General features: G+C 41.5%; 1 protein-coding gene across 1 annotated transcript in view; it reads left to right on the top strand.

The window, feature by feature from the left end:
* GLP1R (glucagon like peptide 1 receptor) overlaps positions 1-18,917 on the top strand; it is an 88,539-nt gene that overhangs the window by 50,155 nt on the left and 19,467 nt on the right. The window contains exons 4-7 of the mRNA XM_014950573.1: positions 5,042-5,151; positions 7,773-7,879; positions 11,322-11,475; positions 13,030-13,189. Of these exons, the coding sequence (XP_014806059.1) occupies positions 5,042-5,151; positions 7,773-7,879; positions 11,322-11,475; positions 13,030-13,189 (531 nt within the window). The remainder of the gene's footprint in view (positions 1-5,041; positions 5,152-7,772; positions 7,880-11,321; positions 11,476-13,029; positions 13,190-18,917) is intronic.

The following is an 18,917-nucleotide window of genomic DNA, read 5'->3' as shown; positions in this document are numbered from 1 at the left end:
CTTCATATGAAAGCTGAAGGAAATGAGATTCATGGTGAGCTTTGGATCAGGTGCATGGCAAAGAGACAGTATGTACGAACACTATCCCATTATCCTTTTTAGGAGGTTGAAGATCTTTGTCATCCTAAGCCATGACCAGCTGTGCAGAGAGGGAGTCATTAAAAAATCCATGTGAAAAACTTATTTTAATAACACTTGTAGGTAGTTTTAATGCAAACCACTCACTTTTCTCTGAGCAGTATGAATGACAAAATACTTGCAGTGCTTGTGTCACAGTGTCCCTGATTAAAAGCCACCGGATCCCTGTAAAATTAGTTGGAAGTGCTTTCACTAAGCAAAAACGAAAATTTAGCTTTGTTTGGTTTAACCTTGGTCAGCAGCTACAACCATGCAGCCGCTTGCTCAATCCCCTCAGTAGTGATGGTGAGAAAATCAGAAGAGTTGCAGTGAGGAAAAACTCACAGGTTGAGATAAAGACAGTTAAATTAGTGAAGCAATAGCCACGCACACAGAAAAAGCAAAATAAGGAATTCATTCATTGCTTTGCATCCGCAGGCAGGTGTTCAGCCATCCCCAGGAAAGCAGTGCTCCATCATTTGTAACAGTTACTTGGGACAACAAACACCATCACCACAAACGTCCCCCACCTTCCTCCTTCTTCACCCCAGCTTCATATGCTGAGCATGACATCACATGGTATGGAATATCCCTTTGGCCAGTTGGGGTCAGCTGTCCTGACCGTGTCCTCTCTGAACTTCCTGTGCCCAGCCAGCCTGCTCACTGGCAGGGTGGTATGAGGAGCAGAGAAGGCCTTGACTGCTTAGCAACAACCAAAAATATTAGTGCACTATCATCACTGTTTCTCATCCCAAATCCCAAACATAGCACTACATCAGCTGCTAGCAAGAAGATTAACTCCATCCCAGCTGAAACCATAACAAGCTTGTAGATGAAATGAAAAATATCTAAAGTCTCCACTACAGGTTTTTATCAGTTATTTTGGAGATGAACCAGAGCAGAGTTTCTGGCATTGAGATTGTTCTCCATCCCTCTCTTCGGTTTTGCAATACCAGGGAAGAGGGTTTAGTTAAGGAAACATCTCTTCTTCATTCATTGCTTTGCATCCGCAGGCAGGTGTTCAGCCATCCCCAGGAAAGCAGTGCTCCATCATTTGTAACAGTTACTTGGGACAACAAACACCATCACCACAAACGTCCCCCACCTTCCTCCTTCTTCACCCCAGCTTCATATGCTGAGCATGACATCACATGGTATGGAATATCCCTTTGGCCAGTTGGGGTCAGCTGTCCTGACCGTGTCCTCTCTGAACTTCCTGTGCCCAGCCAGCCTGCTCACTGGCAGGGTGGTATGAGGAGCAGAGAAGGCCTTGACTGCTTAGCAACAACCAAAAATATTAGTGCACTATCATCACTGTTTCTCATCCCAAATCCCAAACATAGCACTACATCAGCTGCTAGCAAGAAGATTAACTCCATCCCAGCTGAAACCATAACAAGCTTGTAGATGAAATGAAAAATATCTAAAGTCTCCACTACAGGTTTTTATCAGTTATTTTGGAGATGAACCAGAGCAGAGTTTCTGGCATTGAGATTGTTCTCCATCCCTCTCTTCGGTTTTGCAATACCAGGGAAGAGGGTTTAGTTAAGGTAACATCTCTTCTGAGGTGTCAGTCATTAACAGCCTTTTCCTTGTGTTTGGGCGGTAGCAGATGGCTGCCTGTGATAGAGCTCATCGCCCAGAGGATGAGTAGATGGAGGCTGTCTGCCTTGTGCTTCTAGGAAACTGAGAGAAACCAGGAGTTAGGTGCAGGATGATGCAGTTCAGGAGAGGCCTGCTTTGAAGGTGCATCCTGGAGCAGCGATGTGGTGCATTAAGGCTGAGGCTCATGGGATTGAGGGTCTAGGCTTCCATTTTGGTGGGGCGTCTGCGGCCAAGCATGCAGCATGCAAAGATGCCAGCACCTCATGGACCAGCCTCCCTGGTCCTACACAGTGCTGGTGTCAGATGTGCTCAGCTGCAGGGGATGAAGGTTGTCGCATGTGGTGTGTATCCACCACCAAGCCCTTCGGGGCCCCTATAGTAAACCTCTATATCCTGTTGCGTGAATTCTGGTGTTCAATGCATAACTGAAAATAATCTATTTCCACAATGATAAGACTTGTTTTCCCATTCCTGAGAGTAGGTGGCTGCCTCCAGGACATCAGCCTTGTGCTTTTCTCATGTCATAGTTTGTGCAGTCTCTCAGTAATTTCATGAACATTTCTCCATGTATCAATCAGAATCTCAGTGCTGTCTTAAAGTCTAGGTTTTCTTTTTTAACTTTTTCTGTCTTGTAAGCATTTCGGTTGATAAATGGTTCCGTAGACCAGATGTGTATATGCTGTCACACTCTCAAATGCAGTCTCATCTGTTTGTGTTTTTGGTTTGATTAATTCTTATTGCTTATTAAGGCTCTTTCTGAATACAGGCAGCCCAGTTGGTCTGTAGGTGCCTCTGGGTCCTGCACTGGGTCACTGTTTTGGCAAGTGGTGAGGCTATACCAACCTGGCACAGCTGGCTTGTGGCTACCCAGAAGTCCATAGGAGCTGTCAGTCCAGTTTGAGGGTTTGTGACTCCTAGATGTGGCAAGAACTCCCTTTTCCAGTGTAACAGGGTTACGTTTGTTTTTCTTCATATCTAAATTAATTGCCTTGTCTTTCTGTCTGATGGCAAATTTCATGTTTCGTTTACTGTCAACTGTTTCATTCTCCAATATATGCCAGATTTCAGCATACAATAGATTTTCCTCATTATTTCAAAAGAAATGTTATCAATAAAAAGAAAATTAAAAATGTGTCACTATGATTTGGACAGAAAATAAATACACTGAAGCTAAGATTTCATCCCAAATAGACCCTGATAGTAAGAAATACTGGGGGGGGTGGAATTCACAAAGCTTCGGAGAATATGAAATAATGCTGTTTTTTTAAAAAATCAATTCTCCTTTAGCAAGTTTTTTCTTTTTTTCAGGGCTCTAGTGGAATTTCTTTTTGTGTGAGATTGTTCCTCATAATAATTTTGTCTTGTAATACGTCTTGATTACAGCTCATGCATTGGCAGTCAGACTGAATTTCTGAATCTTGTGACCCTCTGGACTTTAACCCCTTGGACTTCAGCTTCATTGGCTTCTAATATGTAATATTTACTGATTCCCAGAGCTGCCTTTGCATAGATGTTCAATTTACTCATTAATCTTGAGGGCAATTAGGCTTTCCTACTTGTTACCCTCCATTGGGTGAGATATCCTTAACCGCGTAGCAACATCTGAACCGAAGGAAGAGGTTGGCCCTGGCAGTACATAATGACAGCAGGTGACAAAATGTTCATAGCAGTTAATGGACGTGAATGTATACGTTGCATGCGCTGACCTAATCTCTTCTGGTTTTGTGTAAACTTATGCCAACAGATATCCTTCATAGTAAGGAAAAACGTCCATGAGGCATAACTTAATTTTTATATCATCTCAGATAACTTCATATTGTCTCTTACTGGTATATTCAGCACACCAATTACAAAAGCAAATAGACTATGCCTACCAAAACCATTAGCAATACCATTTAGCATACTCATTAGAAATGGCTTATTAGAATATGAATGTCTGTATTATTTTTTAAAGCATCTTTCTTTGCTTAGAATACCTACTACTAGTTTACTGCTGACAATTATCAAACAAATTGCCATATGTCAACTAATATGTAAATAGCCTACTGGGTTGTTATAATTCCAAATAAGTTTTAATATTTTCCCTTTGAACAGGAATACTGAATTCTAACGAGTTCTGGTTTGCAGTAAGGAGGGAGCTGACAACAGGATGAGGCTGTTGCAGGCGAGGCTGAGTTTGAGCAAATGCTGTAGTTGAGAGGTATTTTGATACCTGTGTAGAACCGAATTCTCCTAACTCCACATACCTTAAAACACTCTACATGTCTATTTCCAAACATTGCCGAGGTAGAGACTCACCCCGGTTTGAGCGGTTGACCCAGCGCTGCTTTCTGAGGGGCACCTTCCTAACATAAAATAGGTCAGTTCACTGGGTCAGAAATGTGATTACGAAGAAACTTTGCAAAGCAGCCAACGTCGTTACTCCAGCTATGCCCTGATACAGGGGCACCTCCAGGTTGCTCATGTACAGCAGTAAAAAGTTGATGGACTTCCCTGATATTCCAGACACCAGAGAGAGGGTTTCTTTTGATGCACTATGGTTGAGTGCTCCTTCCCCATTGTACTTTTATTCTGGTGCTTCTGTCTCATGTGATTTTATTATGAGCCATTTCAATGTACCTGCTTTTACAAGGTCAATTGTCTAACTCCTTTGGAAAGGCATTTTATTTATTCCTGGTTTTGTTATTCAAACATGTAGGCAGAAGGAATAAAAAGAATACATGAGTGGTTTAGGCAAAGATTTATGGCTTTGTTTTGTAGCACAGATGTTTGTGTAAGCATTGATGTTTTGGGGAGCTTGTGTTAGCATACCTGTTCTGAGGTTTCTCTGCCTCCGGGTCTGCATGATCTTAGAAAAGAAAGAGCACATTTACTCTTTGTGTGCCTTCTTTTCCCTGTGAACTTTGTAGCTCAGGCTTAACACTTCCGAAACTGGTGTGTCTTAAAAGCTAGTATTTCAGTGAACTGGAATTTATCCAGGCTGTAAAATCCACACAAAGGTGGTAGCAACTATTTCAGACTGTTGTTGCTGCTCAACGGTTGGTTAGCAGTTGTCCAGGTGTTATGTGTCATCTGCTCCTTCTGCAACCTTGTCCTCCCAAGTCACTCCCTGGCCCTGAGGATGAGCAGCAGGGTCTGCCGCAGGCAGGGAGCAGGCGAAGCACCTCCAGCACCTCCTCCAGCATCTCTGCAGCTTCCCCCTCCAGCCAGGAGAGTGATCAGTGGGGAAGAAAGGTTGCACTGAGCCTCAGACAGCTCAGACATGCCCCCACGCAGGCTCTCCTCCCGTTAACCCTGTGGCTCGTTTTGCTTCTGGCAGTGCTGCATGGACAGGTGTACCGGTTTTGCACCTCAGAGGGGACGTGGCTGCTGAAGGAGAATTCAACCCTGCCCTGGAGGAACCTGTCTGAGTGCGAGGCCTCTGACCAGGTAAGAGTTTCCCTCTCTTGCTGCTTCTGCTGCTGTTGTTTAGGACAAAACAGAAGACAAAAAAGTATAGTAATTGATGCCCATGTGTTTTTGTCCTGTCAAAGTAATCTTGACCAGCCTACCCTGGGTGCCTCACCTCAGTGAGCCTAATGGTAAGGGACATCAGGCCTCTCCCCTTCCACCAAGGGAATGTAGAGGGTAGACAAGAGCAGGTTTGAATGTACGTGAGAGAGCCAAGAGAAGTGAACCCAGGTAGTCCCAGCTGCCCTGCAGTGCAGGGGGCTCGGCTGCTGCCCACCCCAACCAGGGGAGTGACCGAAAGTTATTGCTTTGCCTTTTCTCCCGTTGGCACCTTGTTACAATAAAGTGACGGTTTGTTCTCTCTGTCTTGTTAGCAGCTATTAAGGTGATTAAGATGAACTAAACTGAAGGATATTTGCTTCTCACCTTTGGACAGGGGGCAGTCCCTGCTTTTTCTTTGTGTGTTTTTTTTTGTCTTTTTACCTTAATTTGCTGTGGGTGATGGAATTAGGCTTGTCAGTGTTATTTTCTTGCCCTAGTGCTTTATACTCTGCAGGGAGCTGAGACACCTGGCACCAAATGAAGGAGAGGGTAGGGATTTCCAGGGGATTTTTGTCAGCCACTGGCGTCAGCTAGTGCACCATGTGCATTCCCATGACACGTGATACCATTGCTGCTGTGAGCCTCCAAGGGTGATGCTTTTCCTCACGTAGATTGAGTGCGCTCTCTTCGTCCCAGGGTACTGGGAACTAGCACGTACCTAGCCAAAACTGTTCAAGTACATGAAATTCCCTCCAGAGGATCCGTGTCCTCTGGAGTTCCCGTTGCTTATTGCCTCGTTCCTCAGAAAGAATAAATGACAGCAGAGTGGAAGGAGATGGGAAAAGTGATAGTTTCTAATTTTCCAAATATGTTATATTTTACTTTATCCTTTAATTTGCAGCCTTATTCCTTGTCCCTTCTGTGTTCTTGGGTATGCCAGCAAAGCGTGTTATCTTAACCCCAAGTGTAAGCCTAGTCGGTTTGACTTTTCCTTGTATTGCCATTATGGTTTTTTCCAGAGCTGTGTTGAGTCATGACAAGGAGAGAGATACCTAATGGTAACACTTGATCATTTGTCACCTGCCTCCAAGTTTCCGTGAACTGATCTGAAACCTGCGTACATGGTGTTACTCCCTGAAATGTGAACAACTCTGTTTGGTTTCCCAGCTGATGTATATAGAGCCCTCTAATAACCTACTTTGTTCTCTGCATCTTGTACATGAGAACAAGAGGTTGTTTTGATAAGTCTGCTGTGTATTATGTTACAATTGTTGCTAAAACAAGATCCAAAGGTTTCGTGAGTGAATCGTTATAACGTTGTTTACTTTAAGTGTGCGAAGTGGTTTTGAGCTGTGTAGATGTTTTAAATTGTCAGCTCTCAATAGTTCGCTTGAGCTTTTATGCTGAAGAGATTTTTCTTTTCTCTTTGTAAGGCAGTTCTCATATCATTCCTTTAGAACATTAACATAGTAAATCCCTGATGAACAGCCTGTATGTTCACCTTAAATCCTTCTGCCTGTGCAAAGTACATCTGAATAGCTGTACTTATTTCTGAAGTACAAGGAATACATTCCTGAGTACAGCACAGGTCTCGGGAGTCAATTGCAGAATTAGCAGCTTGAAGAAGGGAAGTAAAATGCCTGAGTCTATTTAGACAAGGATACGTGCTTAGAAATGAACCAGAACAGAGAATGTGAGTATTCATCAGAGCCTGAGCAATAAGCCTGTGTTGCCTGTGACTTTTCAATATGAATCTTCTCCCTAAAGATTTTGGCCAATGCTTTCAAGCAAGGGTCTTGGTGTTCATGTCTTAAACAGTGAACATGAAGAGAGCCAGAGCCCAGGACTGTCAGGGGAGTGTGAACATCCCTGCTGCTCTGGTCCACATCAGGTCCCTCCCTCCCAGGCAGTACTGAAACACCTAGGTCACGAGATGGTGTTGGGCTATGGTTTGTTACCAGGAGGTCACGTAATTGAAGGAGGAGAGAGACTATTTGGGGGCAGAAAAGAATTTAGTTATATGAATGCAAGGCATGCTTTACCTCAGAGTCAACAAATGGAACCTGGCTTGTTATATTCCTAAGTCTAGATGTAGCCAAAGGACCCCCCCTCCACCTTGCTTTAAGTTTTCAAGTCTGAAAACATCAGCTTTGCCATTTTTACTGCCGGCTTGAGTTGTGCCTGTGCTTCCTGCCATCTGTTTAAGACTTGCTTGTGTGGTAATTTATGCCTCTCCAACTTTATTACAAAATAATGTCACATTATCTATTTTTTAGCCTGGCTGCAAAGCCCAACTGTTTGAGTGACTACCTGGGAGCAGCTGGGGAATTAAGATTAAATTTTTATTTCTTTAGAACATACAAAAAGTGGAGGACTGTTTTGATATGTGCATTTAAACTTGAAAGTAGGAGAATGACTTATGCTTATCATTAAGAAAAGTTAGAAAGCAGCTGAGAGAAAAGAACTGAAGCCCATGAGCTCTGTCTTTTCCCCCCTCCCTCCCTCTTTCTTTTTTTTTTTTTATATTTTTTTTTCTTTTCTCCTTTATATGCTCTCAGGATGCACCAGAAGAACAGCTCCTGAATTTGTCCATCATATACACCATTGGATATGCTCTTTCCTTCTCTGCCCTTGTAATAGCAACTGCCATTCTTCTTGGATTCAGGTAACTGGTGAAGCTCTGAAGAGAGTGGAGAAAAGGTGTTATGTTTTTTACTGTATGATAGTACCAGACTTTGACAGAAATGTTTCATTATTTTTTCCTCCTTTTTCCATCACCTTGTTATTTCTCTATCTTATGTCATTTCTGTGTTCCTTCCTACAACCATTTCTTCTCGAAATGCAAGTAAATTTCCTGAATCTTTGCAGTGTTACCAGTATGAATGTGTGGAACAGATGCTTTTATCAGTTGAAATATTTTGTTGTAACATTTTTTATTTCAATGAAATTTTCACTGGGAGAGATGGAAAAAGAGAGAGATTCCAGCATTCCCTCATGTTATCGCCTTGCAGATGGGGCACTAGTCTGGGGTGTGAGAGGACATTTAGGACAGAAGTTCTCGTGTTGCTTGGAATTACACAGTGCATAAAGCCCAGCTTGGCCTATGTCCCAGCCCTCACATCACAGTGTATTTCAATGCAAAAATGGATCTTTGATGCCATTTCTCTTTCTGGGGAACTTTCAGAAATTTTTATTTCTTTTGCAATATGGAAGAGAACCTAATTTTGAAACTTGAAAAGTTTCTGTGAAATAAATTGCTGTCCCCTGATCAGATTGGCATACTGGGTTCATCCAGGTATGCACTAACAAATTGTATGGAGTACATCAAAATTAAGAGATTACTGGTTGCACATGGCAATACTTCACTATGTGGGTTTGGTTAAAAAAAAGAAGAAAATTAAAAACTTCGTACTCCAACAGAGATGTCTTTTTTTCCCCTCTGTAAATGCAAGAGGTGTATTGATTCCAGCCAAGCTTTCATGCAGTTTGGGGATGCTGAGCACAGGAGACTGGTAGCTAGAAAATGCACAGATGTGATCCTGCTCTGTTGTGGGAAACAAGTCCCTCTGCTATGAAGTCCTGCTCCTTACTGCAGTATGTAGCCAGGTCCCATCATCCCTCTTATAGACTGATGAGGCTGCCTCCTAAAAGAGTATAATTTTCCATCTCCTGGTACTCTTATTTGAAATCAGGTCAGGTACCTTTGGTGCTCTGATGCTTAAGAAACTTTCTTCCCTGACTAAAGAATTATCATTGCCAGTTAATGATCATTTGCTGTGATGCCAGTACTCTCTGTTAACATGCCAGTCTCTCTCCTTTCATTCCTTCTAAGTGTTTATACCCTCTAAAAAGATCAGTCATGCCTCTTAGCTTCTAATTTCCAAAACTAAAGTAACCCAGGCCATCTAATATTGTGCCACAGCCTTTAGCATTCTATTATCCCTTCTCCTACCAGTGGAGAAGCATAGGCTAGTGATCTCAAAGAAGATTTAAAATGACTACAGAAATGCAGAGACATGCTCACCCTCTCTGAATGCCACGTGATAATTATGCACGTGTTGTACCTGTGCAACTTTGGGATTCATCTGACAAAACACCATATGGTCTTGAAGTCTCCAAATGTCTCCCAGGATAAGTGCTTCCTCCTTGTTTCAGCCAGCAATGACACTTTCTGAGTAACCTTAGCAGCCCAAATGTAAAGGTTATAGAGCGCAGCCATATACTTTTTGAAGGAAGGAAGGATGTGCATGTTTTTGTCAGGGAACAAAGAGAAAGTTTGTCACCAAGGACTAGTGGGAAAGAGGGAATTTTGATGCCTTGACTTTTGTAGAGAGATCCTTTAGCATTTTTTCCTTTAGCTGTGAAGCAGGGACTGGAGATGTGTACATGAATGTGTGCTTCTGATTATGAAAATGAGGTTTCAGAGATGTTAAAGGGGCTGAGAACCTTGTTGAAACCATGCCATCAAACCATTTTGTGCTTTCCTGTCTAAATTGTCTATCTGGAGATAAGTTGGTCCTGGATCTCATGAAATACATGAGACCTACCCCTACGCAGATTGCAGTTGTGAGATTCTGACTGGAACCTCCACTCATGGCCACTCCCCAGTAGCTGTGTAACCTCAACAAGTGAGGATCGAAATTTAATTCAATGGCACCAAAGTGCTGGAGTTCTCCACTTTTGTAATAGGAAGGCCTTTTTAAGTTCTTAGACTACACAACAACCTTTATATTTGTTTTTAATAACGATACAACAGAGGAAACAATATATCTCTAGTGTCCAATTTTGCATCCTCTGAAAGCAATGGAAGAAAAGTCTGTAATTTCAGTGATGGAAGCTGACTTAGGCCCATAACTTCGTGACTGAAACAATTTGAATAACTTGCATTGCCTATAGCAGAAATACTCAGTAACTGCTTGCAACCTATTTTCTTCAATTGGCTAATTTACATAATTTTTGCAATCTGATTTAAACGTATAGCAGTTCTAAAGGGTAGCAAGAAATAAATTTTGAGTTAAGGGAAAATAAATATTAATCATGTGTAAGTTTTTAAATAAACTGTGACTTAAAAGTGATGCAAAAATTTCTATTTGACCTATGAAAACAAAGTCCTCCTTGCTCTTCGGTGTAAAAGTGATAACTTTCAGACCAAGCCTATTTTCTATTCAAATTTATAGAGCAGTAAAAGTGGACATTTAAAGTATAAGTTCACTGAAACTCTTACTGGAACAATTGCTGTTTATTATATGTTACATATATCTTTTAACATCAAAAAAGAATCATACCCAGTGTAACTTCCTGCTTGTTTGTACCCTTGCAGTACTGGAAGCAAACAGTTTGTGGATGAGGCTGATAAAACTTTGGCAGCACTCTGCAGTTGGATGCCATTTACATGACTGCAGTTTCTTTTGCTATCCCTTAACGTGCTTTTTTTTTTTTGACAAATAGCAATTTTATTGTCTTTGCAGCTGGCTGCTGAAATTCAAGAGGATATTTTTCTTTGGGTTTTGGTTTTTTTGTGTGTGTTTTCAATTCTGAATGCAGAGGTGAAAATTCTGTTTCTTTTAGTTCTACGGAAAGCATTTACAATTCCCCCAGGAGGCAATTTGAATACAGATTTTTCCCTTGTTGTCAAAGCGGTAATTTACAGGTGGATGTTTTTTTCATTGCGGGCTTGAGCACAGCCAGAAGCTGTACTGCACACCAGTTCCTGAGCCTTGCCAAGGTAAACCTGTGCAGTGACACTGGGGTCAATTCAAAGAGATTAGATTCAGCATTTTGTGAAACTTAACTTTTTCAGATGTATGTCCTGAAAAATACTTTTATTTTTACACTTTTAAAACTTTTAAAATATTTTTCCTTGCATGCTGATCTCCTTCCATCCCCCAAACACTCACACTTGGGACTGAAGTTTTGAATGTCTTTTTGTTGATACTGATTTCTTCCCAACGACAGTTTGAAATCCCTACAGCCATTCTCAAGTTATGGGTTTTCCTCTGGTACCTCGTGATTTCCAACTGGCCTCATTGTTCCCTCCTTCAGTCCTGTCTGTGATGTTGCAACTTTTACTTAGCTGGTGGATCATACCTGGTTCTTCCTTTTTACAGACATCTGCATTGCACGAGGAATTACATTCACCTGAACCTCTTCACCTCTTTTATCCTCCGGGCTATATCTGTCTTCATTAAAGACTCAGTGGTGAAGTGGATGTACAGCACAGCCACGCAAGAGCACCAGTGGGAAGGACTTATCTCCTTCCAGGTAGGGGCAGACACTGAGGTGGTTCTCAGGATATCGGAGTCATCACTGTAGTGTGTCTGCATGACAGCAGGTAATTTCGTTTTGTGCAACGAGGGTCATACAAAATGCTCTCCTTCAGTCCATGGAATTTCTCTGAAACTTGTAGCACAACATCTGTGGTTGTGGTTGTGCCATCCTGGGCTTGGTACAGACAAGTAGTTGATGCCATGGTGTGTGTCTCTGCCTGTGGAAAGCTTACTCCGACTAAACAGAGGAAACACAAAGAAATAGATTTTTTATATATGTACAAATGCCCATATCTTCTTCCCATGCTGCAAGTACATTTTTTCCAGCAGTGACAAGAGGACATTCATTTCCCTAAGCCACCTCCTTTTGTGATAGGACTGTCCATCTTCTGTAATGACCAAATTAGTTGGTCATTCTTGGAGATCTTTATAATCTGTTAATGATGGAAAAAAGGGAAGCATCTGATTAAAATGCAAATTTGAAAGCATTTAGAAAAGCTTTGGAGGAACAGATGAATTAAATACTTCTAATCGAAGGAGAGGATGTACACCTCTATGTGAATATGATGAAAGCATACCTTTCCACCTTCAGATTTGGAATAACAATGTACTTTAATCCTCAAAGAAAAGGATTTTAATTATTTGTATAGCTCTTGTGATTCTAGAACCATGGGTACAGTGTTTGCTGCTGCAATACAGGGTGAAGGGTATGTTTTCTGATGCGCGCTTAGTACCCATCCCTTTCTGACACTGCCTAAGGCTTAAGCACTAATACCACATACTGAGTCTCATATGATGGTTGATTTCTTCTCATCTGCAATGTATCAGTTGGCAGGAAATAATATTGTAATACATACCTTAAATGATTTGGAAATGTTTGCATTGGATTGTCAGTCATTCCCTCCTTTCAGAAAAAACCTAGGCTTTATGCTTTCACACATGGTTTATCCAACAGTGGTTTCATCAGATGTGATGGATATATTAATTAGGTAATCAGGTTTCATACTTATCTAAAGCTTTGCTGACCATCTCTCTGTCATTTACCAGCCAAGAGAGATTTTGCACTTAAATGTGATGCTCTGGGCAATATCGCTGTTCTATGAAAAATCTTTTGCTTTGGAAAATAGTCAACATTACAGCATCCGTTATTTGCTCTTTAATAGAGAAATTCTCAACTGCAGAATAGAATATCTGTGGGAAGTGAAAAGATCCACTGAACTGCAGTTGATAGAGTACCTTTCACTTGCGCTTCTTTTCATCTTGTGGTGTACTTTTCAAATTATAATCTGTTGGTTACTGAGGGAAAATGCAGAACATGTAATTTTTAATTTTATTTTTCTAAAGGAGGAATGCTGTTGAAAGCATCTATTTGCTGTGTATAGCACCTGTTACTGGCTTCCACCCCTTCAGTACTCAAGCGTGATTAATTTAGCAAGTGTTGGTTGGAGGAGCAAGTAAGAGCAGCAGAGAGAACCAGTCTTTTTGGTTAATATCTTTTTATTCTCAGCCCCTATTGCATTCATTTGGGGTGTACTTATCTCTGTCACAGGAATCGCTCAGCTGCCGCTTGGTCTTTGTGATGATGCAGTATTGTGTGGCTGCAAACTACTACTGGCTGCTGGTGGAAGGCATGTACCTGTACACGCTGCTGGTACTTTCAGTCTTTTCTGAGCAGAGAATTTTTCGGCTGTATCTCTGCATTGGCTGGGGTAAGTTGATCTTTCTGTGCTGTCTGCCTGTGGCTGCCTGAACTGGCAGGTAGTGTAATAGGAAAAAATACTGTCTGTCTATGGTAGTGCTGCCTGGTTCAAGCCCTGCAGTCTCCTTTCCCTTTGTGTTCCCAATCCCTTGCCTTGTTTGAGCTGGGGGGTGCTGGGCCAGCCCAGCTCCCAGGTGCTTGCAGTGTAGAGGCTGTGATTTCATAACGCAGGGACTGTGCGGCACCATGGGAAATCCCCAAGCCAGTGCCAGCCAGGTGCATGCTACTTCACAGAACCACAGAGTTGTCAGAGTTGGAAGGGACCTCTAGAGATCATCTAGCCCAACTCCCCTGCTAAAGCAGGATTGCCCAGAGCACATCACTCAGGACTGCATCCAGGCAGGTCTTGAAGTTCTCCAGGGAAGGGAAGTCCACAACCTCCCTGAGCAGCCTGTTTCAGCGCTCTGTCACCCTCACCGTAAAGTTTTTCCTTGTATTTAAATGGAACTTCCCATGTTCCAGCTTGTGCTCGTTGCCCCTCGTTGGGTCACTGGGAACCACTGAAGAGTCCGGCTCCATCCTCCTTCAGCCCACCCTTTAGATACTTATAAGCATGAATAAGGTCTCCCCTCAGCCTTCTCTTCTCCAAACTAAAGAGCCCCAGCTCCTTGAGCCTTTCCTCATGAGGGAGATGCTTCCATGCCTTAATCATCATAGTTATGTTGGACTCTCTCCAGTAGTTCCTTGTCTCAGTATTCCAGTTGTGGCCTCACCAGTGCAGAGTAGAGGGGGAGAATGACCTCCCTCGGCCTGCTGGCCACACTCTTCCCTATGCAGCCCAGGATTCCGTTGGCCCTCTTGGCGACAAGGGCACATGATACTTCTCCTGCAAGACATCAGCTTCCCAATACAAAAGATGTGTGGGTGATTCCAGGTTAAGGTGGGCTTTTTCTGGATTGCCCAGCTTCATCTCCTGATAGTTTCCCATTGCATTCAAAGGTATGTTAACTAGTTTTGGTGCAAAATAGTGACTATACCTTGTATCTGGTCATGGATAACAGTAGAGAAATGGTGGCAGCATGAGCTAGGAGGATGCAAAGGGGCTGGTAAAGAAGGAATGGCTAGCAAGGAGTTGTTGGGCTGGTTATGTAGGCAGAGCAGGTCAGGTAATAATTGCTGGGCAAAGGAGTGGTCAGGGTGCACGTGCCATGGGCATTTACACACTTGAGAATAAGGACTGCGATGCCCTGAAATCAGGTGGTTGAACCAGAGGCACCTTCTGTAGAAATGCTAAAACTTTGATTCTTTCACTATCTAGTTAGCCTGAAAATATATTACTGTTCAGGATTAATCCTATTTTTGGAACGATCTTTTGTGTGCTTTTATTACATTCTCTCCCTTCCTCTTCTTCCCCCCTCCCCTTTCGGTGGAAATCAGGCGACTTTTGGAAAGCTGAAAGTAAATCCCAGTAAATGCTGCAAGTGCTTTCACAGATACTAGTTTGAACATGTAAATTGCTTTGACTGTCCTTCTGTATGGATTTACCAACTGTGAATATTCTAGCAAATTAGTTCACTGGTAAAATGCATATAAATGGCTTACTGTGAATTACCCAATTCTAGCGAACAGTAGATATATGAGGAGCAAAGGCTTTCCAGCGTATTGATGGGAGTAAATAAATGCAAGTAATAGCACTTTCCTGCTGGAGAGTTTTAGTTCAAAAGTTCTGTGTCTTCCATTGTTGTTTCATATGTAGGACATGCAGCAAAAGCAACAGAATCTTGCATAACATTTGAACTATGTGCATTTTAATCATATTTTATGAACAGCCATAACCTCAATTAAAGAAAAAAAAAAAAAAGGATGGAGGGACTATCCTGAAGCACTGACTGAAACCATGAGAAGAAATGGAGAAGAAATTAGAGCAAAATTATATCTAGCCAAATCTGAGGATATTGTGTTGTTTTATAAGTAAGGGTTAGGATGGTTTTGATCTGAATCACTTCTAGTTACAGTTTGTCTGTTGCAAAAGCAGAAGGCAGAGACAGAAGTTGCTTTTTTTGCTTGTTTGTTTGTTTGGCTTTTTCTTTAAAATGGCAGTTTTACTACTGTATATTGGATTTCTGGATGAATTTGGAAAAAGAGTGGCGGTGCCAGAGCTTCGCACTGGATACATGGGTTTCATCTGAGCTTCCTAGAAGAGCTCTGCCTGTGCCATTCAGTCCTTATCTGTACAGTTTTTTGCAATTCCAGCCATGGCTGCACGTGCAGACCTTGTCAATGATTCTCCATCTTCAAATGCAGAAACATCTGCTATTTCAGTGCTCCCAGATTAGTTATTCCAGATAACCATTTTGTCTCTAAAAAGTGGAAAGAGATGAAGATTTTTTTTCCACTCTTTCTTGCTTCTTCGCTGGTGATTCCATTTTTTCATTGCTCAGGTCCTTCCCTAGATGCCTTTCTGCTATTAGCAGTGCTCAGCATGCAACGAGCAGCATGACAGCCTCAGCATAATCCTGAGGCTTCAGAGAGCCAGTAGGTTCTTGTTTGGGCTGAGAAAGTCCCACTCTTTGAAACAGTTTATCAGCTGTAAGCTGGATCAAAAAATACCTATCTATTTGGTTGTCAGAGCTGATTTGATACTTTGCCCCTTTGTTCTGTTAATGAATTGTCCTCTTACTGGATAATTTTTTAACTTGTTCATTACTGAACATTTGATGAATATATATGTTTTAAACTTTTGTACATGCACTTGTTCACAAACTTAGTGGGTGTTAGCCCTTTCCTCTTGGTATTCCTTCTGATTATAACTGAACTTTGTGATCACTTACAAACCACATGGTATTGCTTTTGCTGTCTGATTAACTTCTGCAGTCCCCAATGTGATCACATATGTTTGCAGTTGTGCTTCTCTCAAATGTACATAAAACTGTGTATTCTTCTCAAGACTTTTGTCCACCTGAGTGTTTGCATGTACTCTCAGTCATGATGTTCGCCCTGTTCTTCTTTTGAGGAGAAACAGGTCTCAGAACAAACAAGAAACTAGAGCAAATTAATTCTTCAGGTAATCCCAAGCAAAACTGTAACGTAAGGGCCATCTTTCAAATAGGTAGAAAAGTCCCAATACCTATTTCTGTCCAAGGTTTTGAACCACTATATTAAATAGTGCTATATTTTGTTATAACAGGAAAAAGTCCATGTAATCGTGTAGATAAAAAAAAAGAGGTACTTCTCACATTTTATGTCTAACATGATAAATTCATCTCAATTCAAAATGTGGAAAGGATAAACCTGCTTTTCAAATGGAAACAAGTAAAAGATACCATACTTAGTGTGTGTCTTCCTAGGAGCAGTTAGCAGTGAGGAGTGTAAAGAAAAAATAATAAATATTTCTCAAATATATTTTTGCTGTATCATAATTTCAGGTCAATACTTAATGTTACAAGACATACTCCATTTAGTATCAGTTCAAATGAGCAATTATTCTTTGCTGTTAAAGTGTTTTATAAGGGGAGACGTCTGTTTATCTCATGTTATTGTATTTTGCAAAAGCTAGAAAAGTTATAAAATCTTGATAGACCTCAAGAAACTAATGCAGTTTTACAAACTGGGAGTCATTTATATTGACATCATGTATATTGATAGAATTCTATAAACCTTCCTGATTACTTGTAAGGTAACTTTATTCCTGTAATGGCCACTTCCTTGCCAAGATTTCATGCCACAATGGGCTTTGAGATGGCAGTATTAAATTTTTTCTATTTCATTTAATGTGGAAAATGCCTTGCTTATGTCTTCTCTTTCTTTGTGAAAACAGGCTTTGATACATTTGTGTCAACCCTGAGTTCAGACATCTTACTGCAAAAACAATAGTGTATGCCATTTTCAAAGCTGATGGGAAAAGAAAAAAAAAAAAAGGCAGAAACACAAACAGCGTCAACAAACAAAATTCTTAATAGGCTAATGGCAGAGCAGGTAGATGTGCTGTTCCCTTCAGTCTGGAGGTCAGCACAACAGCAACTAAACAGGGTGTTGGTGCAGATAATCATTATCACTTGCAGGAAGAAAAAAAAAAAAAGCAAAAAAGCAAAGATTTTCTGGCTTTTCATTTACAATAGGTTAAATTGTTCCAGTTGTGGCCTTGACAACTATATACATGTATATGTAAATTATCACCTGCAAGAAAAAAAAAAAAAAAAAAGCAAAAAAAAAAAAAGCTGTTGCAGGTGTAGGGACACCAACTCACTGTTCATCATGCCTGAGCCCCAGGGAAGAGTTACTGAGCTTGACATGGACTTCAGGCAGCTGTGTCAGTAGAGCGGTTTATATTGTAACACTGCTTGGATTCTGCATCACCAAAGATGCTTGGTGTGCATCTTTGAGCACCTTTTGGTGGAAGAAGGACCCGTTTGCATTCAGAAGGGGGAAGGAAGTAGGAATGGGGAAATAATAGCAACATCCCACAGTGTCTGTGTGCAACATCCAGGAGGGAAGAATGACAGGAGGAGACAATTTTCAGCACTGAAGGCTAAAAAGAAAATGTTAATAAAAAGCTAAGCATTCTCTGAGCTTCTATGGCAATTTTACACCCAGCTGCACTTGCAGCGGGGAAACTGCCATAAAAAATAAATAATTCCCCTCCTTCTAACCCTTGGCAATCCAAACTTGCTCTAAGGAAGAATACTTTGAGGGAATGAAGCTATTAAAGGCTGGAAGCCTAGCTAGAGTGTCAGTCTCCATCCTGAGTGCCAGGAAGATCTGACTGGAACACAGTCAGTAAGACACTTTCCTTCTGAAGCTCAGTATGAATTCTGTAGCAACAGGAGATACATTCATTGTACTAGCTATTTCTTGACTCTCTTAAAATAAAACTTTCAGACAAGGAGGTGAAAATTGTTTTTGTGTCCAGACTGATTCCTGGTAGGAGGAAACACGTCTGTCAGGAGTTTCTCTTAATTCTCTCACTCTTTGTCTTCTGGATTCTTTCAGAAAGAAAAACATTTCATCTTTTCTTCCCACATCTTCATTGCTCTTACTCTTTCTACCTCTAGTCATATTTATTTACCACTTCTTTCAGTTCCTCATCATGTACTTCTTGCATTCATACGTTAAGCAGTTGATCAAGTCAGAGCATCCTGGATGGCTTCTGAAAGGGGCGGATAAGAGTTCGTCTGACAGCAGTAATGTCCTTCTGGTTTGTGTGCCTGATTATCTCGAAGGCTGAACTTCTCACCACATGAAAATCAGTGATGTCAGGTTACATCTAAAATAGGAGCTTAAGCACAGACTCATCAGTTCTAAAATCCTGTATTCATAATATATCCTCATTTAAGGGTCTTGGTAGGATGGCAGTGCTCTTGTCCTACAGAGGCCGATTTACTCCAGGAAGAACCTCTAATCAGCAGGTGAGGCTGAGGGGAGCCTTTCTTGCTCCTCATACATCTTTCTCCCCTGAAATTGTTCTTACGTACATTGCAAAGCTAGAAATACCATGTGTCTGCAAGAATGAAAACTGCTTGAACATTGAGGTGAGGGAAGGAAGGAATGGCAGTATGGAACAGCACCACCTGGTGATACCTTTCGTGGTAACTGCTACTTAGTGGACTCAAGAACAACCCTGAGCTTTTCTGGTCTATCCAAAAATATCCCAGACCCATTAAACGGAGAGACCGATTTCTACATGCTGTTACCAGGACATGGCAGATTCCATTAGCAGCAACACGAGTTGCTCTCCTCTC

This window comes from Calidris pugnax, unplaced genomic scaffold, assembly GCF_001431845.1.
Source record: "Calidris pugnax isolate Ruff unplaced genomic scaffold, ASM143184v1 scaffold24, whole genome shotgun sequence".
Classification (NCBI taxonomy): domain Eukaryota; kingdom Metazoa; phylum Chordata; class Aves; order Charadriiformes; family Scolopacidae; genus Calidris; species Calidris pugnax.
The sequence above is the reverse complement of the archived record's forward strand: the minus strand, read 5'-3'. Positions and strand labels throughout refer to the sequence as shown.